General features: G+C 45.3%; 1 protein-coding gene across 1 annotated transcript in view; it reads right to left on the bottom strand.

Annotated features, from left to right (window-relative positions):
• Positions 1–25,205, bottom strand: part of VAPB (VAMP associated protein B and C) — a 54,014-nt gene that overhangs the window by 5,751 nt on the left and 23,058 nt on the right. The window contains exons 2-4 of the mRNA XM_056548382.1: positions 15,280–15,432; positions 5,629–5,732; positions 4,981–5,061 (exon numbers count right to left, since the gene is read on the bottom strand). Of these exons, the coding sequence (XP_056404357.1) occupies positions 4,981–5,061; positions 5,629–5,732; positions 15,280–15,432 (338 nt within the window). The remainder of the gene's footprint in view (positions 1–4,980; positions 5,062–5,628; positions 5,733–15,279; positions 15,433–25,205) is intronic.

Raw genomic sequence — 25,205 nt, 5'->3', positions numbered from 1 at the left:
AAACTGCTCCAGGTCTCTCTTATTGGAAGGCGCCTTTTCCCAACAGCAATTTTAACCCCTTGGGGACGGAGCCCATTATGACCCTAAGGATGGGAGCATTTTTTGCAAATCTGACCACTGTCACTTTAAGCATTAATAACTCTGGGATGCTTTTACTTATAAATTTGATTCCGAGATTGTTTTTTCGTGACATATTCTACTTTATGTTAGTGGTAAATTTTCGGCAATACTTGCATCCTTTCTTGGTGAAACATTCAAAAATTTCATGAAAAATGAGAAAATTTTGCATTTTTCTAACTTTGAAGCTCTCTGCTTATAAGGAATATGGATATTCCAAATAAATTATATATTGATTCACATATACAATTTGTCTACTTTATGTTTGCATCATAAAATTGATGAGTTTTTACTTTTGGAAGACACCAGAGGGCTTCAAAGTTCAGCAACAATTTTCCAATTTTTCGCAAAATTTTCAAAATCGGAATTTTTCAGGGACCAGTTCAGGTTTGAAGTGGATTTGAAGGGTCTTCTGGTTAGAAATACCCCATCAATGACCCCATTATAAAAACTGCACCCCTCAAAGTATTCAAAATGATATTCAGTCAGTGTGTTAACCCTTTAGGTGTTTCACAGGAATAGCAGCAAAGTGAAGGAGAAATTTCAAAATCTTCATTTTTTTACACTCGCATGTTCTTGTAGACCCAGTTTTTGAATTTTTACAAGGGGTAAAAGGAAAAAAATCCTCTCAAAATTTGTAACCCAATTTCTCTCGAGTAAGAAAATACCTCATATGTGTATGTCAAGTGTTCGGCGGGTGCACTAGAGGGCTCAGAAGCGAAGGAGCAACAATGGGATTTAGGAGAGTGAGTTTTTCTGAAATGGTTTTTGGGGGGCATGTCCCATTTAGGAAGCCCCTATGGTGCCAGGACAGCAAAAAAAACCACATCGCAAACTATTATGGAAACGACACCCCTCAAGGAACGTAACAAGGGGTACGGTGAGCCTTAACACCCCACAGGTGTTTGACAACTTTTTGTTAAAGTCGGATGTGTAAATGAAAAAAAAATATTTTTCCACTAAAATGCAGGTTTTTCCCCAAATTTAACTTTTTTACAAAGGGTAATAGGAGAAAATTCCCCCCAAAATTTGTAACCCCATTTCTTCTGAGTATGGAAATACCCCATGTTTGGACATCAAGTGCACTGTGAGTGAACTACAATGTTCAGAAGAGAAGGAGCGCCATTGAGCTTTTAGAGAGATAATTTGTTTGGAATGGAAGTCGGGGGCCATGTGTATTTACAAAGCCCCCCGTGGTGCCAGAACAGTGGACCCCCCCACATGTGACCCCATTTTGGAAACTACACCCCTCACGGAATGTAATAAGGGGTACAGTGAGCATTTACACTCTACTGGCGTTTGACAGATCTTTGGAACAGTGGGCTGTGCAAACAAAAAAAATTAAATTTTTCATTTTCACGGACCACTGTTCCAAAAATCTGTCAGACACTTGTGGGGGGTAAATGCTCACTGTACCCCTTATTACATTACATGAGGGGTGTAGTTTCCAAAATGGGGTATCATGTGGGTATTTATTTTTTGGGGTTTATGTCAGAACCGCTGTAAAATTAGCCACTCCTGTGCAAATCACCAATTTCGGCCTCAAATGTACATGGTGCGCTCTCACTCCTGAGCCTTGTTGTGCGCCCGCAGAGCATTTTACGCCCATATATGGGGTATCTCCGTACTCAGGAGAAATCGTGTTACAAATTTTGGGGGTCTTTTTTTCCTTTTACCTCTTGTGAAAATAAAAAGTAAAGGGCAAAACCAGCATGTTAGTGTAAAAAAAAAAAGTTTTTACACTAACAGGCTGGTGTAGACCCCAACTTTTCCTTTTCATAAGGGGTAAAAGGAGAACAAGCCCCCCAAAATTTGTAGTGCAATTTCTCCCGAGTATGGAAATACCCCATATGTGACCCTAAACTGTTTCCTTGAAATACGATATGGCTCCGAAGTGAGAGAGCGCCATGCGCATTTGAGGACTAAATTAGGGATTGCATAGGGGTGGACATTGGGAATCACTGGCGAAGAATACCCCTAACAGGGTGCCTCCGGCTGTTGCTAAACTCCCAGCATGCCTGGACAGTCAGTGGCTGTCCGGAAATGCTGGGAGTTGTTGTTTTGCAACAGCTGGAAGCTCCGTTTTGGAAACACTGCCGTACAATACGTTTTTCATTTTTATTTGGGGGGGGAGAGACGGGACAGTGTAAGGGGGTGTATATGTAGTGTTTTACTCTTTATTAGGTGTTAGTGTAGTGTAGTGTTTTTAGGGTACATTCGCACTGGCGGGTAACGGTGAGGGTCCCGCTAGGAGTTTGAGCTGCGGCGAAAATTTGCCGCAGCTCATACTTGAAGCAGGAAATTTGCTGTAAACCCGCCCGTGTGAATGTACCCTGTACGTTCTCATGGGGGGGGGACCTCCAGCTGTTTCAAAACTACAACTCCCAGCATGCACGGTCTGTCAGTACATGCTGGGAGTTGTAGTTTTGAAACGCATGGAATCACACTGGTTGGAAAACCTTCAGTTAGGTTCTGTTACCTAACTCAGTATTTTCCAACCAGTGAGCCTCCAGCTGTTGCAAAACTACAATTCCCAGCATGACTGATCACAGAAGGGCATGCTGGGAGATGTAGTTATGCAACAGCTGGAGGTACCCAACTACAACTCCCAGCATGCCGAGACAGCTGTTTTCTGTGTGGGCATGCTGGAATTTGTAGTTTTGCAACATCTGGAGTGCTACAATTTAGAGACCACTGAACAGTGATCTCCAAACTGTGGACCTGCAGATGTTGCAAAACTACAACTCCCAGCATGCCCAGACAGCAAACAGCTGTGTGGGCATGCTAGGAGTTGTAGTTTTGCAAGATCTAGAGGGCAGTATAGAGATCACTGTGCAGTGGTCTCTAAACTGCAGACCTCCAGCTGTTGCAAAACTACAAATTCCAGCATGCCCACACAGCAAAAAGCTGTCTGGGCATGCTGGGAGTTGTAGTTTTGTAACATCTTTAGGGCTACAGTCTAGAGACCACTATAGTGGTCTCAGACTGTAGCCCTCTAGATGTTGCTAGGCAACTACTCACCGGCTTCTGTTGCATCCGGGAGCCGTCTTCTGCCGCACGCCGCCGCAGATCTCCGTCGCCGCCCGCCGATCGCCGTTGCTCCACTGCCTCTGGAGGGGTAAGTGGACGTCGGCGCCGCTCCTCTTCGTTTTCCCCGTTCTGCTCCGCCTATTGTGGGAGGGCAGGACGGAAAACGAAAGTAAACACCTTCGCCCCTGATCTGCTATTGGTGTTCGCGTCTAGACCACCAATAGCAGAGATAGGAGGGGTGGCACCCATGCCACCTCACTCCTATCGCTTTAGGGGGATCGTGGGTGTCTTAGACACCCGCAATCCCCCTTCTATTCCGGGTCACCATAGACCCGTAATGACCCGGAATCGGCGCAAATCGCAAGTGTGAATTCACTTGCGATTTGCGCCGATCGCTGACATGGGGGGGGGGGGGGGGCATTTGCACGGGGTGCCTGCTGATAGATATGGATACGTCCTTAAGTACCAGGACACAAGGGCGTATGCATACGCCCTTCGTCCCCAACAGGTTAAGATCTCTCCACAGGTGTTCAATGGGATTTAGATCTGGACTCATTGCTGCCACTTCAGAACGCTCAAAATTGAAGAAAAAAAAAAGCCATTTTGTAACTTTTGGGGGCTTCCGTTTCTACGCAGGGCATTTTTCGGTAAAAATGACACCTTATCTTTATTCTGTAGGTCCATACGGTTAAAATGATACCCTACTTATATAGGTTTGATTTTGTCGTACAGGAAAATGTATACGTTTAAAAATTTCCTCTTCTGACCCCTATAACTTTTTTTATTTTTCCGCATACGGGACCAAAAATATTATACTATTTTGGACTTTGGAATTTTTTTTACGTGTACGCCATAGACTGTGCGGTTTAATTAACAATATATTTTTATAGTTCTAGCTCAGACATTTACGCACGCGGCGATACCACAGATGTTTATTTTTATTTATACAGTTTTTGTTTTGCTTTTTGAAGGAAAAAGGGGGCGATTCAAACTTATTAGGGAAGGGGTTAAATCACATTTATTAACACAGGGGGCTATAACACTGCACACACTGATCTTTTACATTGATCACTGGTATATATTAACATGCTACTGATGAGTGTTATTGGCGCTTGACTGCTCCTGCCTGGATCTCAGGCACGGAGCAGTCATTCGCCGATCAGACACCGAGGAGGCAGGTAAGGGCCCTCCCGGTGTCCTGCAAGCTGTTCGGGATGCCGGGATTTCATGGCGGCGGTCCTGAACAGCCCGACTGAGCTGCCGGGATACTTTCACTTCAGAAGTAGCAGTCAACTTTGATTGTCGCGTCTGAAGGGTTAATACAGGGCATCACCACGATCGGTGATATCCTGTATTAGCTGAGGGTCCCGTCCGTTGACGGCCGCCGGGACCGACCCGCTATGACGCGGGGTCAAGACTTAAATATACGTCCTGCGTCGTTAAGGAGTTAATATTGGCAATAACGTGTCAGCACAGGTTCATCATCAAACGTTTTGGTCCAGGGTAGAGATGAGCGAACTTACAGTAACTAGATTTGTCACGAACTTCTCGGCTCGGCAGTTGATGACTTTTCCTGCATAAATTAGTTCAGCCTTCAGGTGCTCCGGTGGGCTGGAAAAGGTGGATACAGTCCTAGGAAAGAGTCTCCTAGGACTGTATCCACCTTTTCCAGCCCAAGGGAGCATATGAAAGCTGAACTAATTTGTGCAGGAAAAGTCATCAACTGACGAGCCGAGAAGTTCGTGACGAATCGAATTTACTGTAAGTTCACTCATCTCTAGTCCAGGGCACAAAATAGTTGCCCCAGCATACGTCTAACCAGAAGATACTTACGGGCTTGTCATTCTCAGAAGGAAGCTCAAACAGGCACCGGAGTTTCGAATCCATCAAATCATCTGGCTTAGCTTCTTTCCACTGCAAAGTATGAAAAAGTTTTAGAAAAAAGGTATATACAACATATCCATTCAAATAAAGAGAAAATTCACGCACAATGATGTGGTGGTCATGGGTGCTGCTCCAATTATGTCTATGGGGATGTTAGGTATATAGCTTTATTCTCCATTCTCTGCTATCCTTGACATTGTCCACTCAATAAACGAAGCAGTAGTGGTCCTGCACATAGGAGACTTGGGACCCCCCATTCTTAAGATCACAGAAGGGCCTAGCGGTCGTGTCATACACTTAGCCCATATACTATAGATTGGGATAACATTTTAATATGAAGAGTCTGGATATAGGTAAAAAAAAGAATCTTCTCGTGTTCAGCCTGCTGAACATGCGGGCAGCAGGCCATGAAGCTCCCAATGATTTCTAGATTTCTTTCCATGTGGTACCAGGTCTCAGATTTAAATCAATGGGAGATTTTTTTGCCCTTGTGCACATACCCACACAATAGCATTACATGGCCTGGACACCATGACATCCACAAAAGCTGGGTCTGCGATATGCCATAAAAAAATAAATATGGCTTTGTATACTTACAACGGCTTCCATGTCGGTGGTGTCTGGCGGTGCATACATGGACTGGACCATGAACTTATGCTTGCTTTTCTCATTAGGATCATAGTCAAAGGGTTGGAGCATAACTGAAAATAAAGAGATAAAATACACACATTAGATCAGACTGTTAATGTATATACCGTATATACTCGAGTATAAGCCGAGTTTTTCAGAAAGATTTTTCGTGCTGAAAACAACCCCCTCGGCTTATACTCGAGTGAACTCTCCGCCCTCAGTGGTCTTCAACCTGCGGACTTCCAGATGTTTCAAAACTACAACTCCCAGCAAGCCCGGACAGCCATCAGCCGAGCGAAGGGGAGAACAAAACTAAAGGGGGTGGGGTCTGGATGATGCCGAAGGCTGCAGTGGTCTTCAACCTGCGGACCTCCAGATGCTTCAAAACAACAACTCCCAGCATGCCCGGACAGCCATCAGCCGAGCGATGGGGAGAACAAAACTAAAGGGGGTGGGGTCTGGATGATGCCGAAGGCTGCAGTGGTCTTCAACCTGCGGACCTCCAGATGCTTCAAAACAACAACTCCCAGCCGATGGCTGTCCGGGCATGCTGGAAGTTGTAGTCTTGGAACATCTGGAGGTCCGCAGGTTGAAGAACACTGTAACATTGACAAGCGGTGATGATGAAAGGGGGGGGGGGGCTGATGACAGGGGGTGATGATGAAGGAGGGGTCGGATGATAAGGGGAAGATGACAGGCGGTGATGATGACAGGGGGGGGGATGATGACAGGTGGTGATGATGAAGGGGGGGGTCGGATGATAAGGGGATGATGACAGGCGGTGATGATGACAGGGGGGGGGGATGATGAAAGTGGTGATGAAGGGGGGTGTGTGGGAAGATGACAGGGTAATGATGACAGGCAGTGATGATGAAGGGGGGTGTGGGATGATGACAGGGTGAAGATGATGATGAGGGTGTTAATGACGAGGGTCTGGATGATGATGAGGGTGTTAATGACGGGGGTCTGGATGATGACGGGGGGGGGGGGGGGGGGTGATTTATTTCCCACACTAGGCTTATAGTCGAGTCAATAACTTTTCCTGGGTTTTTGGGGTGAAATTAGGGGCCTCGGCTTATACTCGAGTATATACGGTACACAATACAATACAAACCCAGCATATCAATGAAATTAATTCTAGAAACTGCAGCAGTAATTAAGTGATTACAATAACTGACAGAACCACAAAGCCAGTTGTGACTCCTGGCTGCCATGTGGACAGTGTTTTCTGTTTGTTCTACAGGCGTCTCAATGACGTGTTTATGATAGCTCATTAATGAAATAAATTGGGATATCGGGTGGAGTATCTGAGGGAAGAACCATATAATAGATGAACTGATACACATATGAATTAAAAGCGCACACCCAGCTACTTAACTACACGTGTACAGAGGAGGACGCAGACAGTCATCGCATGGGAAGGCCTGATCTTGGGCTCGGTTACTATAGCAATTCTAGCCAATTCCTGCTCTTTCAATCAAATGGTACCCCGCCGACAATGACGCGTGATCACTATAGCAGGCCTCAATCGTGCACTGCAGTCCGCACAACAAAAATAAACAACATTTGGGGAATCCTTAGCTTATTATCAGCAGGGCAAGTTGCATTGAGAGTCATAGGCCGTGAGGGCATTCCGGGAGTTGCAGTTAGTCAAACTAACTACAATTCCCAGCATGCCCTAACACAGCCTATGGCTGGGCAGCTGTCCCAAACAAAAACTACAGCTCCCAGCATGTTGCACTATAACTTAAGGTCACAGAAAACTACAAGCCTGCTGTAGCTCTGATGAGCTGCCGGCAGTAAGTGCTGCTGGAGATCGGGTGGTCTCAGTGGCCTTGGGGGCCAGTCTCTGGATAGCTGATCTAAGAGCCTCTAAGCAACATGTGTCAAGCAATGCTAAAAACTCCTGACTGGCACCTTACAAACCAAGCCTCTTTCATAAGACACACCCCCAATATTTTTCGCCTTTTCTCCCCCCTTTCGGCTTAAAAGGGTAAATTTTTTTTTAATCAACTGATGACAGAAAGTTAAACAGATTTGTAAATTACTTCCATTAAAAAAAAATCTTAACCCTTCTAGTACTTATCAGCTGCTGTATGCTTCACAGGAAGATCTTCTCTTTTTGAATTTCCTTTCTGCCTGACCACAGTGCTCTTCTGCTGACACCTCTGTCCATGTCAGGGAATGTCCCGAGAGCACTGTGGTGAGACCAAAAAGAAATTCAAAAAGAAAAGAACTTCCTCTGTAGTATAAAGCAGCTGATAAGTACTGGAAGGATTAAGATTTTTTTAATAGAATAATTTATCTTTCTGGCACCAGTTGATTTTAGGTTTGGCCGATATTCACGATTTTGGACTTTATCTGTATCGGCAATTACCTTGCCGATAATCAAACCGACCCCCCCCCCCCACCCGGACCGCTGCTGCCCCATTGCCTCCCCCATTCCCGGTTTTATAATTACCTGTTCCCGGGGCCCGCGCTACTTCTGGCCCCTGCAGCGTTCTGCGCTTTGCTGCGCAATGACAAGTGACGTCATCAATGCGACATCACCGTCAGTGCGCACAGTGACAGCTCAGGACACCGCAGGAGCCAGAAGTAGCGTGGAACCCGGGAACAGGTAATTCTAAAACCGGGGATGGGGGAGGCAATGGGGCAGTGGTTGGACTAAGGACTGGCAGGGGGAGAGAAGGGGGCGGCGGCAGTCTCTGGCCAGAGGATAGGGAGGGGTGGGTTGGACTCAGGAGGACCCCAGGACAAGCAGGGGGAGAGTTGTCGGCTATCGGCTTCTGTAGTCGCAGGATCGCCACACCAGGGAGAGGAACGTCGCCCAGCGTCGCCGGTAAGTGGACCTCCACCGCCGCTCCGGTCACAGGACGACAGACCGTGGATGCTGGGAGTTGTAGTTTTGCAACAGCTGGAGGCACAGTGGTTGGAAACCTTCAGTTAGGTTCTGTTACCTAACTCCGTATTTTCCAACCAAGGTGCCTCCAGCTGTTACAAAACTACAACTCCCAGCATGTACTGATCGCCGGAGGGCATGCTGGGAGATGTAGTTATACAACAGCTGGAGGTACGCAACTACAATTCCCAGCATGGCGAGACAGCCTTTTGCTGTTCGCGCATGCTGGGAGTTGTAGTTTTGCAAGATTTAGAGGGCCACGGTTTAGAGAGCACCTCACAGTGATATCCAAATTGTAGCCCTCCAGCTGTTTCAAAACTACAAATCCCGGCATGCCCAAAGAGCAAAAAGCTGTTTGGGCATGCTGGGAGTTGTAGTTTTGCAACATCTGGAGGGCTACAGTTTAGAGACCACTGTATATAGTGGTCTCCAAACTGTAGCCCTCCAGATGCTGCTAGGCAACAACTCACTGGCTTCTGTAGTCGCAGGATCGCCACACCAGGGAGAGGAACGCCGCCCACCGTCGCCGGTAAGTGGACCTCCACCGCCGCTCCGGTCACAGGACGGTTCCACCGTTCTGCCCGGATTATTGTGGGTGGGCAGAACGGGGGAACTGAATTTTAACCCCCTGCCCCCGATCTGCTATTGGTCGGTCGCCACCCCACTCCTATCCCTTCGTGGGCGTCTTGGACAGCCCTGATCCCCCTTATTTTCCGGGTCACCGGAGACCCGTATGACCTGAAATCTCCACAGATAGATATCCGCAGTCGGGCAGGGACCAAAATTTTCATGGGCGTACAGGTATGCCCTGGGTCCTTAAGTACCAGGGCGTTTGGGGCGTACCTAAGTGTTTAAGGTTGAAAACACTATTTTTAGTTGTTGTGTTTCGGTTGCCAAAATATCGGTGCATTCCTAATTTTTTTATTCTATCATAATAAGACAGCCTGGACACGATTTTTATTTATATAACTTTTTGCTATACAACTGCCTTAACCCCTTAAGGACTCAGCCCATTTGGGCCTTAAGGACTTTTTTATTTTTACATTTTCGTTTTTTTCCTCCTTGCCTTCTAAAAATCATAACTGTTTTATATTTTCATCCATAGACTAGTAAGAAGGCTTGTTTTCTGTGCGACCAGTTGTCCTTTGTAATGACATCACTCAATTTACCATAAAATGTGTGGCACAACCAAAAAAATACTATTTGTGTGGGGAAATTGGTAAGAAAACTGCAATCTTGCTAATTTTGGAAGGTTTCGTTTTCATGCTGTACACTTTACAGTAAAATAGACCTGTTTTCTTTATTCTGTGGGTCAATACGATTAAAATGATACCCATGATTACATACTTTTCTATTATTCTACCGCTTTTAAAAAAACGCAAACTTTTTAACCAAATTAGTGCGTTTAAAATCCCTCTATTTTGCTGACCTATAACTTTCATTTTTCCGTATGAGCGGCGGTATGAGGGCTCATTTTTTGCGCCGTGATCTGTAATTCTTTTTATACCACATTTGCATATATAAAACTTACAGATGATCGGATTGCCGCGGCAGCGCTGCGGGCGAGGTGATCTTCCACATTAAGTGCCGCATTTCTGCAGATGCCATGATCTGTATTGATCTCGGCATCTGAGGGGTTAATGGCGGACATCTGCGCGATCGTGGATGGCTGCCATTACCAGCGGGTCCCTGCTGCGCATGACCCGAGCATCGCTCCGATGCTCGCGGTCATGTATAGGACGTAAATGTACGCCCTGGTGCGTTAAGTACCACCTCACCAGGACGTACATTTACGTCCTGCGTCGTTAAGGGGTTAATATAGATTTTGTTGTTTTATTTTTATATAACATGGGAGGGTATTAGTGGGTGCCATTGTGGGTTCAACGAAAAACGATTACCGGTAGGAGTAAGTTATGTTTTTCCTATCGCCCATGACGGCACCCATGGAGAGTAGAATAGAATAAACTATTTAGGGGGGAGTTGACTACGACCTGGAGTACTTTACGACAAAGAGATCTTCATCTCTCATCAGATTTAATCTATAGTGCCTGTAAAAGGTATGAGGAGAACTCCAAGTGGCTGCTCAGCAAATTTGTTGTATGGAGGCTGAGGCCCTTTCTGCCCAGGATGTGGAAACTGATCTGGTAGAATGAACTGTAAACCCTATCATTTTTCGGATTATCACAGAATAAGGGTAAAGTAACAACTTGAGTCCTGTGGAAGTCATAGACCACCTTAGGGAGGAAAGCCAGATCAGGAGAAGACACCACCCTATCATCCAAAATGGACACATAAGGTTCATTAATGGTAAAACTAGTGATTTCTCCAAGCCGTCTAGCCGACGTGACCGCTAACAAGAACAAGTTTAAAAGGTAAGAACTTTTAAAACGTAATTCTGTCAAAGGCTCAAATGGGGCTTTTGTAAGACTTTTTAGGACAATATTTAAATCCCAGGGGGGAACAGATTGTTTTACTACTGGAGACATCCTGACTGCTGCTTTAAGAAGTCTTTTTATCCAGGGAGGATCGGCTAATTTATAATGAAAGCGGGCACTAAGGGCAGATACTTGACCCATTAAAGTGCTAGGTCTGAGATTTTTATCTAGACCTGCCTGCCGAAAATCTAGGATTTTTGAGATATCAGGGGACCTAAGCACATCAATAGGGTCTTGTACAAATCTACCATAGGCTTTCCATGTTAAGTAAATTTGGGACGTTCCCTTCTTTCTAATTGCTAGTAGAGTAGTGATCACACAATATGAAAGACCCCTTTGCTCTAGGATCCCCTTTTCAACAGCCATGCCGACTGGAGGTCTCGGCATGCAAAACTGGTCCCTGACGTGGAAGGTTCGGGGTTTCCGAGAGGATTCAAGTGGTTGTAACGGGGCAAATACTATTACTCTCACTCTGTCTTCTCTGATCTTTCAAGATCCTCGGGAGCAACCTGACTGGAGGGGAGGCATAAAGGAGTCCCCTGCGCCAACACTGGGGAGAGGAATCTTTCCCCAAGGGATGGTCTGTTGGGGACAGGGAATAGAACTTTTCCAGTTTTCTGTTTTTGCACCTGATGCGAACAAAACTACGCGAGGAGTGCCCCAATGCTGACAAATCTGGGAAAACACTGACTGATCCACCTCCCATTCTCCCTGGTTTAGGCGATGTCTGCTGAGATAGTCCGCAATGCAGTTTTGGGATCCCTTTAGATAGAGAGCAAAAAAGGAACTTAGATGAATTTCCAAAAATCTGAAGATATGGTGACAGGTTCTCATGAGAGAAGGGGACCTGGTTCCCCCTTGATGATTCAGGTAAGCTACTACCGTGGAGTTGTCTGACAATATCTTCAGATCCTTTCCTGCAACCAGGGGAAGGGATTGAGAAATGGCGAACAGGACTGCCTTCAACTCCCTCAGATTCTGAGACTCTCTGGACACCTCTCGACTCCAGTGACCTTGTAGGACTAGGAACTCCTAGTAAGCCCCCACCCCAAGGGGCTTACATCCATGGTCAGGATAAATTAGTTTTCCTTTATCCAGGGGATACCCTTTTCTAGGTTTTTTTTAGGTCTAACCACCAGAGAAGGGATCTTTTTACTTGTCTCAGAGGGATATCTGATTGTCTAAGAAATCGGGGGCTCTGTCCCACTGGCTCAGAATCCGATCCTACACAGAAGGTTAACAGGCCCAGAACTGACAAAGCCAACCTTACTGAAATCTCCCTCGGTTCTAACAACTGAGAAACCCACTTCTGAACCAGAGCTACTTTGGACTGAGGAAGAAAGGAGATTTGGCGGGTAGAATCTAGCCCTATCCCTAGGAAGAAGGATATTTGGGAAGGAACTAGCTGGGATTTCTCTAGGTTCACTTCCAAGCCTAACTTCAGTAAGATATCTTGTACTCTGTGGACCTGATGAATCAAGAGGTCCCTGGAATTCGACACCAAGAGAAAATCATCTAGATATGGAACTAAGATAATGTCCTGTTCCCTCACATGGGCCATCACCTTCGCCATGAGCTTGGGACAGATCAAAGGGAAGAGCTTGAAATTGCAGGTGCACTAAGGAATTCCCTAGAAAAACTCTGCCACTCATATTTTTGGTGACCCTGGAAAATCGGGACATGATAGTATGCGTCCCTCAGATCCAGGGTGACCATGAAACAGTTCTGACTCAGGTTCAGGATGGCTGACTGAATCATCTCCATAAGGAATTTTTCGTATGTCAGGAAACTATTCAGCAGCTTCAGATTTATTATAGTGCGGAAGGAGCCATTTGGTTTTCTAACCAAGAAAAGGGTCGAATAGTAACCTCGGCCCCGCTTCAGCTCTGGAACCAGAGTCAGAACTCCTTTCTCTAGAAGGGAGAATACTTCTTTCTCCAAGGCAGCTTGCTTCTCTGGAAATGCTCGAAGATCTGTTTGAACAAACGTGGAGGTCAGGAGACATGAAAAAGTTCGGGCAACCAGTTATCTGCGGAAACATCTGAAATAAAAGTCTTCTGCTGCCACTAAATTAGTATTGATTGTAGTAGCTGTTCTCTTGGGGTACCATCTCTCATTTGATCCCCCAGCTGATCAATCCAGAACCTTAGAGATCTGGCTATTGATGTGGTAGCAATCACGCGTCTAAGAAGGAGCCAGCGGCTGCCTCCCAGGTTTTTTTCAGGAAGCCATCCGCCCTCCTATACATCGGTTCCTTTAGAGTAGAGATGAGCGAACTTACAGTAAATTCGATTCGTCACGAACTTCTCGGCTCGGCAGTTGATGACTTATCCTGCATAAATTAGTTCAGCTTTCAGGTGCTCTGGTGGGCTGGAAAAGGTGGATACAGTCCTAGGAGACTCTTTCCTAGGAAGTATTCTCCCTTCTAGAGAAAGTAGTTCTGACTCTGGTTCCAGAGCTGAAGCGGGGCCGAGGTTACTATTCGACCCTCTTCTTGGTAAGAAAACCAAATGGCTCCTTCCGCACTATAATAAATCTGAAGCTGCTGAATAGTTTCCTGAAATACGAAAAATTCCGTATGGAGACTATTCAGTCAGCCATCCTGAACCTGAGTCAGAATCAAATTTACTGTAAGTTCGCTCATCTCTACTTTAGAGAACCAGCATCCTCAAATGGTAGGGCTGCTTTTTTAGCCATTTTAGCTGCAGGTGGATCGATTTTAGGGGATCTGTCACAATTCACAGAATTCTTTTCCTGAAAAGGATATTTTCTTTTTATAATTCCTGGTACCACAGCAAACTTTATCTGAATACTGCCATTCAGACTATGATAGAAGATAAGGAATCATGAACTGGAAAGGCAATTCTCTTTTTGGGTGTAAGACCTTCAAACATATGGTCCTGCACAGACGAAGGCTCAACTTTATCCTCTAGCTTCATAGTCGCTCTAACCACTCGGACCAATCCGTCCACATTTTCAGTAGGAAATAGATCACCGCTATGACCATCCAAAACTTAAGACTCCTTTTCCAATTCTCCTCCTTCCATCTCAAAATAATCTGCCTCATCCAAATTAACAGACAAGGGCGGCTGAATGGAAGCCATTTTGGTACTCGCACCCGGCTGTACAGATACCCAAGTCAACATACATGCCCTAATCTCTTCTCTGACTACTTCTTGCATGCTCTTGGTAAATGCTGGAGACTCATCCTCCACAATCTTCTTCACACAGGATTCACAATGCAAACTCATACAAGCAGAATCCAGCTTTCTTCTACATAGTACACATTCCTCTTAGACTTAGTCTTTTTAGGGGCTTCCTTAGCCTAAAACAGTAAATAGAACCACCATTAAGGTATCTGCTCGAATACCACAACAGGTTCCATATTCTCAGTGCGGGTTGTTTGCTCCATCTGTCCACGGACTGGAGCGAAGTCCTTCTCCTTTAAGGTCTGGAGAGGTCCTGGGACTGGCTTAGCACCTCTCCGGTTTAAATCCCCTGCTGGATTTCCGCCCTTCCCGGCCGGACGTCATGGGACCCTCCCATCTCTGGGCATTTTCCCATAGGCCGCAGCGCCCCCATCCTTCTTCCATTCACATACGCAAGCTCCGCCCCCTCCCCGGCCACCCGTAGTGAACCTGGAAGAGGATAGAGCCCGCATGGAGACCCGGCGCCAAAAGGAGTAAGAGGGACCGGGAGACGTGCGCCATACACAGGCGGGGAGAGGCTGCACCAGACTCTGCAGCGGCATCTCGCTAGAGGTCTTCTGCCACTAGAGGTACCCTGTAAGTCCCATTTGGACCAGGGCACCCAGTCCCCTAATCCCTATATGCAATTCAGTAATGGAGACCCGTCCCATTCCTCCGCAGGACAGGAAACAGAATTGGGGAATAGCAGCCCGTGTCATCCTTATATGCAAGTTGTACCTGTTCCTGTCCCTCGGATGAGGGGGCGGTCTTCATGGGTGCTGTCGTGGGCGATAGGGAAAAAACTTTCTTATTTGGTTATTTAAATGGGCAGTGTCACTTGATCAGCGTGAATACACAGACTGTCTGTGCCTTTTCTGTTTGGGGTTCAGCTGTCTCCCACAGTAGGCGATACCAGATTTTCACGCAGCTGCAGACTCTACAGGGATGTCCATGTAGATTTATATGCGACTAAAGATTAAGTTAAAGAGGTTAGTCAACCGCAAATTGTTAAATGCTTTTGTATAAAGCAAAATTAAACATACTGTAACAGAACAAGTGAAACGAATGCAAAAGCTCAGTGTGAACCTAGATTTACCAGATACATTGATTGAGGAGCCAGCATCAATGACCCCGCTGTTAGGTCGCACACAGTACCGGCGAGGCGCTGTGGTCTTCACTTTGAAACAAACATTTTTCTCTGTGGGGTTCGAGAGTTTCAGGTTTGTTGTAACGACATCTGTGAAAGGACCTGGGGAAAAAAAAAGACGAAAGAAAGACATGTCAGAAATGAATGGAGAGCTCTCATTTACTGCCCAGGAAAGATTCAAAGGAGTAGTCGAGCATTGGAAAACTTATCCCCTATCTTAATCTCCCATACGGGGCTCCCGCTCTCCGGTCAGATAGAACGTGTCAACCAATGCATGAAGCGTTGGTCGCCACGCCCCCTTTATATAGTGCTATGGCAGAGCCGGAGATTGCCGAATAAAGAGCTCCAGCTCTCTCATAGAGTTGTATTGAAGGGATGTGCCAGCCACCGCTTCGTGAGGTGGTCGACACGCCCCCTTCCTGCTAACTGCCGGGGCCCGTATGAGAGATGGTGGGGGTCCCAGCAGTCGGACCCACCCGCGATCTGAAACTTAACCCCTATCCTTAGGATAGGGGATAAGTTTTCCAATCCTTTAACAATTAAAAAATATAGATTTAATTTAAAAGCAGCAGTTCTCAAAGTATAGGGAAGCCAAAAACATCTGGAGGTGCATGCCTGCTAGGACCCCCGCTGATCAGGAGAACAAGGCCCAGAGCCCCTTAGAGTGAAGCGGTGGTAAAAAATATGCAAGGCTGTGCTATTCAAAGACTACAGAACTGTTGAATGGAGTGGCAGCGCATTTGCTTGACCATCTATTCATTTGGAGGGGTTATCCCAAGATTAAGTTAACCATATCATGAGGGACTCCAAAACCCTCACCTCTTGATTGGTTGGGTACCCAGAAGATGGGACCTGTGGTGATCATATATTACCAATACTGTGGATAGATGATAATACACTACTGAAGTTACCTGACCTGCTTGTGAGGTCTACAGTAAAGCATCCATCATTATTTTATTGGTGCCATAAGATCAAAGGTTTCAAAAAATAACAGATACCCTTTAATTTAGTAAATGAGGGAGAAAAGGGCCTTATAACACTCCTGTAACAGATTTTCAACAGCCACAACCAAGACTGGCCTTATGTTGGATGGTGCTCTGTATGGTAACCCACATTATAGGGTGCACCATCATATAGTGTACAATATCATGTGTGTCTAATCACATCACACACTGGTGCTAGAAGTACAGTTGACTTCTAAACAGTACCCAATGTATGTTCTGTGACTGCCTAAAGCAACTTCATTACCACCCTTGCCCACAAGTTTTATATTGAGACCTGCAGGACCCCCGGGATGCCAATCCAGATGCAGGGCTTTATTGTATCGTATCAAATGTCATCAACACATATTAACCATATAACAGCTCAGCACAAAAAAAAAAAAAAAAAAAAAAAAACACACAAGAAACATTGCCATGCATTTAAAATGAACATCATGGTGGTCACAAGTTTTGGGCACCAGGCCATCCGAGGCCTAAAGTGGACCCGCACTATAAAACTATTAAATTTATACAAAGGATATAGCATATGGATTATACAGAAGATATATACCAGGATAACATGAGCAGCAAGCAAAATTAGAATATGCTACAAGTATATAGTCCGCAACCACCCCTAACATGGTCCGGACTTGGAAGTTCTGTGGAGTACAATGGGATTCTGCAGCAAGTGGATTCTGCTGGGAATTCATTCTGAGAACCCATACGACAGTAAAGGACCTTTTGCACAGAGGGGGGGTAACTAATTGTGTCAAGTGCACATCGCCCATATAGAAAGTCAATCAGTGTTTGGTTTCTTCCATCTTTGTTTAAAGTCTTCTGCCCATAGTCACACATTGCTCGTAAGCAGAAAATGGAGAAAAGCACTGCTGACAAACAATGCGATCGGCTGAAAAACACTGGGATGTTTACACAGGGCAATGATCAGGAAGAAATGCTTGATGTTCGATCGGCCTGTGTAAAAAGACCTTTCTAACCTTAGGAAAAAACTAACAAAAGAAGTACAGATTACCAAGACAATACCACCGGGTCACCTCATGGAATGCTGCTCCTAAAAAGCTTAACAAATCAAAACCTGTCCAACTAGATTTTCCACCTAACCCGTGTACATCACCTGCACAGAGCGCACATTCCCCGTGATCTCTCCACATCATCTGCTTTCTAGCTGGATCAATACATGAATACTCACCCGGCCCGTGACTTCACTAGAAACATGGAGAGACCAAACGCAATAAAGAAAAGTCAGCTTCATTTATGTGAAGTTACAGGATAGGAGGCTGTGGAGGTTCAGAGGCAAGTACCTTCACTCAACCATTATGGAATGAAACCAAAAAAGTTGTGTCAGTCTAAAAACCTTATGGGGTAGACATAAGATGGCCATATATGACAACTGGGCAAGAATCCAGCTATGGCCAGTATCAGACAAGTTTAAAGGGGTATTCCAGTGAAAATTTTTTTTTTTTTTTAAATGAACTGGTGCCAGAAAGTTTAACAGATTTGGAAATTATTTCTATTAAAAAAATCATAATCCTTCCAGTACTTAGCTTCTTTAAACTACAGAGGAAGTTCTTCTCTTTTTGGATTTCTTTTCTGTCTGACCATAGTCCTCTCTGCTGACACCTCTGTCCATTTCAGGAACTGTCCAGAGTAGGAGCAAATCCCCATAGCAAACCTATCCTGCTCTGGACAGTTCCTAACATGGACAGAGGTGTCAGCAGAGAGTACCATGGAAAGACAAAAGAAATTCAAAAAGAAAAGAACTTCCTCTGTAGTATACAGCATATGATAAGTACTGGAAGTAATTTCCAAATCTGTTTAACTTTCTGGCACCAATTGATTATAATATTATATATATATATATATATATATATATATATATATATATATATATATATATATATATATATATATATATATATATATATATATATATATATATATATATATATTTTTTTTTTTTTTTTTTTTTTTTTTTTCCACTGGAGTACCCCTTTAATACAAACACAAATCCTGGCTTAACCATGGGTCTAAAGACCTGAACCAAGAGAATCAATGGTAATCAATGAGGTTTCCAGTTTGTCCAGCCAAGAAAGCAACTATAGTATTTTTGTCTGAAATGATCCTCTTTCTATGGTGTTGGTGGGGGTGACAACATTTTGGCATAAGAAGAACCCCATAGAAAAAGTTTTTGTCATTCCTTCTGTTAAAGCATACCTCTGATGATGGCCACGGAAGTAGTATATTTGTAGAAATTTGTAGAAACTTTGGAGCCAGAGACTATCATGATCAGGAGGATACAGATTTGCCAGTAGCTCTATAGACTTACATGGGACTTCTGGCAAATCCGCTTCTGATCGCCATAGTTTAGGGCTCGAAAGTGAAAGATAAATGTATACAGATCTCCAGGACCATCATCATCAGAGGTATGCATTAAAGAGTACCTCATGATGTTGTTAAATATTGTAATCTTCCCAGTTCACTGCCCCCATCATGATAAAAATAAAGGCAGGGGCTGGTTTATAATTTTTTTAGTTTTCTACCTTGATATTGTTCTGTATTTTCTGCTCAGTCTCAGTCAGATTCACAGACTGGGAAGGGGCATTCCCCAGCAGGCATGACATCATCTGAAGCCATACAGGGGAGAACTTTCTCCCTCACTCTGCTACACACAGCCCAGTGTGTGAGATGCGCTATGATTGGATAAGGCTTCACACCCAACCACCAAGCATATCCTGATTTTGGATTTCTGCCAGGCCAGCAGGAGTTCAGTCTGTGCTAAGGATGGGGGGAATGTTCTCTGGACAAGTAGGGAGACACCTAGTGGCAGCTATTTTTAAACACAAACATAGAAAATTATTATTATTATTATTTTTTTTAAAGTACATTAGAAAGATTTTTTTATTTACCATAAGGAGTGCAATAGCAAAAGTTAGTATTAATGAGAGTGCCCATTTAACTATACATTCTTATAGTTACAAGGGATTTCACATAAGCCTAAAATCACCTTCCTAACAGCCTTTTTTGCCCATATCAGCAAAATAAGCCCTATTTATATAGCTGGAAATTGTCTCCTGCTGGAAATAACACCAGCTGAGGAGAAGGAGAGAAAAAAAAAAAAATGCATGATGTGGATCCCCAGATGGAAAGTAATACCCCAGATAACCTCCCCGTTGGAGAAAGCCATCTTTAATATATTTTAAATCACATGATTATAATAATTGCCCCAAGTATCACTAACAGCATATCCTGCGGGAGTCGAAGACGCGAATATTAGTAGGACTGCAATGATTACTCGGTATTATCGATTACTATCGATAACAGGGTTCGTTGTCGACGAATGACGTCATTAAAGAATCGAGCTCTGATTCGTCGTTAAGCAAAACAAAAAGTTACAAATGTCCTAACGCCGGCTGCACAGCGAGCCCAGTGCCTCCCTCACCTCCTACGAGATACAATGGTGCAGGCTCCATTAGTTAAGGCATAATGCAATCCTTTTATTTTGCTGGTCCTGCAAGATTGAGGTACAGGGCTCCATGCTAGGAGCGGGATTGGGTGGGGAGGAGGGGTGCTGCTGCGAGTCTCAGTCGGCCCCTCCGACTATTCACCGGCATTACAAAACAGCATGAATATAACTTGACAAACCATGGGCAAAGTAAGGAAAAAGACCTTCTCTTAGATTGCGTTATGCCCCAACTGATGGTGCCTGCCTCTCCATACCTCGTACGGAGTTCTCAGTTTCGCTTTAAAGCGTACCCTTCAGATCACTCAAAAAAAAAAAAAAACTGTTATATGTACATGTACTTTTTTTAATGTGTCTGTGACCTATATTTCTCAAAGAATTTGCTTTATTTCTGAAATACCTTAATTTTGTCCACCAGAAGCAGGGGGGCGGGTACTCACTGTGATAACCCCTCTCCCTCCACCCCCACCCTCACCTCAGTCCAGTGCTTCCCAACCAGGGTGCCTCCAGCTGTTGCAAAACTACAGCTCCCAGCATGCCCACACATCATTTGGCTGTGCAGGCATGCTGGGAGTTTTAGTCTTGCAACAGTTGGAGGCTATGATTGCAGCCCCCATTATTACTTACACACACACACTGGCTTCATATATTCTTACACATACACATTAGATAGACACACTGATATACACACATACACATATATCCACACACACACACACACACACACATACATACATACATGCAGGGCCACTTACTTTTTCGTCTACAATGCAATGTTTCTGCCTCTCTCACACAGCAGACATCAGTGAGACCCCAGCTCCCTGACCTGCCCCTCCCCTTCTCTTTACATGAGTCTGCAGTGTGTACAGCTTCCCCCCCCTCCAAAACGTCCAGGGCGAAGCAGTGTACATATTAGTTATGATCGCAATGTACACCATCCAGGCTACTCAGCAGGTAAAGCTAGAATTTCTTAACAGAGCGGTAGTTGATATCCTGGATTTTGGGTCATTACATATAGATGTTTTTATCTTTTATGCCAGTAGATATACTTTTTTTTTTTTTTTTTTTATGACCACTGACAATCTTGCAACTACACAGCAAGGGTGGTGTCACTGTGTATTTTTGTGGTTTTGTGGCATTTTGAGCTTAAAAAACAAAAACAAAAAAACAGCCAGATGTTAGATGGAAGCCAATAGGAAAATATAAAAGACTCAACACATGCCAGAATGCTCTAGGTGTGGCGTAATTTCAGGCAGTCTGTGGAATGTTTCTACTATTCGGTTAGATTTTTGTCATAAAAATTTTAAGAAATAAAATAAATATGCATGAGTAAATGTGTTTTTATTTTAAGAGGAATTTTTTTACATTCCTAAAGGGGTACTCCCACCCTAGACATCTTATCCCCTATCCAAAGTATAGGGGATAAGATGTCTGACCGCGGGGGTCCCACTGCTGGGGATCCCCACAATGTTGCATGCGGCACCCACCTGTTTCTTGTCCGGAAGCGCTGGTGGGTCTGGGTCGCGACCACTGGAACGGAAGTCCGTGACGTCAGGACTCCGCCCCCCCGTGTGACATCACTCCCCGGCCCCTCAATGCAAGTCTATGGGAGGGGGCGTGACGGCCGTCACGCCCCCTCCCATAGACTTGCATTGAGGGGACGGGGAGTGACGTCACACGGGGGCAGAGTCCTGCCGTCACGGACTTCCGTTCCAGTGGTCGCGACCCAGACCTTCCAGACAAGAAAAAGGTGGGTGCCGCATGCAACATTGCAGGGATCCCCAGTGGCGGGACCCCCACGGTCAGACATCTTATCCCCTATCCTTTGGATACGTGCTTCTCTCCCTTTCATTCTAGCGATCAGTCAGGGTCTGAACACAAACTAAAACAAGACATTTATACATTTTATTACCTTCTAAGGCTTTGTTCACATGACAGAAAAACCAGAGCATACAAGTTATCTGCTTTAAAGGGGTGATGCAGCCGAAATGAACTTATCCCCTATCCGTCTGCTGGGAGCCCCCACGATCTCCCGAACGGGACCCAATCTCGCTCAGTGAGGAGCATATGTCACCTACCGCTAGATGCCCAGGCTCTATTAATTTCCATGGTAGCGCCAATGATGCCTGAGTGCTGGACTTGGGTCTCCTCAGAGTGCCCATAGAAATCAATGGAGTGCGTGCCATCTACCCCCGCATGCTCATCATTCAGAGCCGGGCCTCATTCCGGAGACCCCACCACGATCAGCTACTTATCCCCTATCCTGTGGATAGGGGATAAGTTAATTTCGGCTGTAGTACCCCTTTAATTTACTTGTGTGCCATGGTTTTTGCACAGAGAAGTAGCGGAAATTCATTGAAGACATTTTGTCATGAGAACATTGCCTAAGCAAGAAAAGAAAGTCTGAAAAAAGACATCCTTATAAAAGGGAAGAAAACAATTCAGGAAGACAGGTGCCAGATTGTCAGATTAAAGGAATCCCCTCTCCATTTTCTGTTATAAATATCGCTATAGACACACACATCTATTGTATATATATCGGATTCCAGACTTGCGGCAGTTTTCACACTTCATAAATACCCTCGGTCTGATCTCGCACATGCTGCGGTATGATAATAAAACACGCTAAGTAATGTAATTAGCATGGACGAGGCTTGGCTACAATTACAAGAGCTGGCAACAGTCGCAAGTTTATTTATAAGAACGCTACTCTAGAACGGCTCATACCGCCTCCCCCCACCGCTACTTTATCTGTCAGCTAGACTCATCCAACCTTAGCAAGGTGGAAGAGAGAAATGTGAGCCTTCTGTGGGAAACAAAACCCAGAAATATATTTTTACAAGAAGCAGGTAACTACAGAGGCCAGAAATAGGAAAAGATGCGCCATTTCTCCAGCCTGCTGTCCATGTAACGCCAGTGCGCACACAATTCACGGAACATATTCCCCCACAGGCTTCATGTCAGCACTGCCTGACAAGGCCTTGTTGCCCATAGCAACCATATTTCATTTTTTTTTTGCTTTACTGGTCGCTATGGCTTAAACCAGTCCGATATAAATCGGATTTATGCTTTACATTGGCCTATATGGTTGCACATTTATTCTTCAGTGTAAAGTCGTACAAACATGTCTGTAATATGGCTTTGTAAACCTCCAAGTAGTACAGAACCATTGTTCACCATTCACAGTAGCCTATGAGGGCAAAATTGATCATTTTTACAGGGTTTTTTTTGTGTAAGTTTGTTGCAATTTTTTCGCTCAAGTGGCAATTGCGCAATTTTTTTTTTTACTTCAGTTATTTTAGCAAAATGCCTTAGGGTGAGGTCAGGCAGGTGGGCGGGCTGCTTGGAGACTGTGCCCGACTGCTGGGATCCCCCCCCACAATCTTAAGAACGGGATTCCAGAAGCTTCTACAGTGTCTAAATGGAGCCATAGTCAAGTATGCACAACATTTATCGTCACACAGAAATCTTTTTTACACATCTATAATCTGCAGCGGATTTTGCTACCCAATGGATCGGCAGCAAATCTGCAATAGTGAGGGATTTACATGAAATCCTCAATGGATTATGTACATGTGAACACACAAAGAACAAAAGTTGTGCAGGTTTTCCATAGCAAAGCGTGTGGCTCATTCTTCAGATCTGTTGTATATTTGCCGTGCCACTAAGCTTGAGCAGGTGCAGGGTTGCCCAAGAATTTTTTCAGCGGCAATGGAAGAGGAGGGGTTTTCTGTAGCTGCGTCTGCTCTGCAGGGTTCTCCTGTCCGACCCGCCACAGCAGCAAGAGAGCTTCCTTATCCTCCTCCACATCTTCAGTCACACAACCTAGAAAGTAGAGCTGGGCGGTATGACCAAATATGTGTATCACAGTATTTTTGTAACTTATGGCGGTTCCACGGTATATAACGGTATTTCTTTCACCCCCCCCAAATCATGTGACCCGCCAGAGCTGTTCTGCTTCCCCCCCCCACCAAATCATGTTACTTGCCAGCGCTGTTCTTCTCCCCCGCCAATTAATTATAAGCCCAGCTGGGTACTACTCAAATATGCCACCCGCAAGCACTGCCCTCCTCCTCTTTGTTGGGGGCTGCCGGCACTGGAACTCTATACTGTACGCCAGTGGTCTCCAACCTGCGGACCTCCAGCTGTTGCAAAACTACAACTCCCAGCATGCCCGGACAGCCGTTGGCTGTCCGGGCATGCTGGGAGTTGTATTTTTGCAACAGCTGGAGGTCCGCAGGTTGGAGACCACTGCTGTACGCTGTATCCCGATCCCTGGGCTGCAAAAGATAAAGAAAATAAACTTTAACTTACCTACATTGGCCTCACGCTGGGGACGGGAACGTCGGACAGCCGTCAGCCTATCACCGGCCGCAGCAATGTCCCGCCCCGGCCAGTGATAGGTTAAACGCACAGTTATGTAAGATGCCGGCCAGAGCTCCTTACATGACAGTGGGCTCAGCCTATCACTGGCCGGGGCGGGACATCTCAGCGGGCGGTGATAGGCTGACGGCTGTCCGACGCTCCCGTCCCCAGCGTAAGGCCAACGTAGGTAAGTTAAAGTTTATTTTCTTTATCTTTTGCAGCCCGGGCATAGGTATACAGCGTACAGCAGTGGTGTCAAACCTACGGACCTCCAGCTGTTGCAAAACTACAACTCCCAAGCATGCCCGGACAGCCGTTTGCTGTCCAGGCATGCTGGGAGTTGTTGTTTCGCAACATCTGGAAGTCCGCAGGTCGGAGACCATTGGCGTACAGTATAGAGTTCCATCGCCGGCGGCCCCCAACAAAGAGGAGGAGGGCAGTGCTTGCGGGTGACATATATGAGTAGTACCCAGCTGATAATTAATTGGGGGGGAGCAGAACAGCGCTGGTGGGTCACATGTGATTAGTTCAGGGGACAGCGCAGCGCTGGGCTGATAATTCATTCCCAAGGGGGAGGGGCCCAACCGGTATTGCGGTATGGAAAAAAATTCATATTGTGCAGCCCAAAAATTTCGGTATTCGGTATGAGCCGGTATACCGCCCAGCCCTACTAGAAAGGAAAAGGAGGTTCACAGAAGGAACTCCTTCCCCACAGATTCCTCCGAGTCGGACCCTAAAGGTATTGCTGACTACCCTTGTTTGAGGGAGAGTAAAAAAAAAAAAGCACGAACTGTTCCATAGGCTGAATAAAAGGTGCAGGCTGCTCCTCTTCAGATTGTTTGAGCATATCTTCAAGAAGTTCCCTATATGAAGAGTTTGCTTACCCTGCCAGGTCTCTCCACACAGAAGTGGATTAGGATAGAGTTAATCTATCACCATGTCGGCCGCCTCATCCCGGAGGGGTCAGCACAGCAACAAACAAATGAAAATGGTAGGGTTGGCTGGGAGAGTACCCCCCAGTAAGTTGCTCTCACAGAGATGGGAAATAGCGG

This window comes from Hyla sarda, chromosome 12 (assembly GCF_029499605.1).
Source record: "Hyla sarda isolate aHylSar1 chromosome 12, aHylSar1.hap1, whole genome shotgun sequence".
In the NCBI taxonomy this organism is placed as follows: domain Eukaryota; kingdom Metazoa; phylum Chordata; class Amphibia; order Anura; family Hylidae; genus Hyla; species Hyla sarda.
This window is presented reverse-complemented; position numbering and strand designations above follow the sequence as displayed.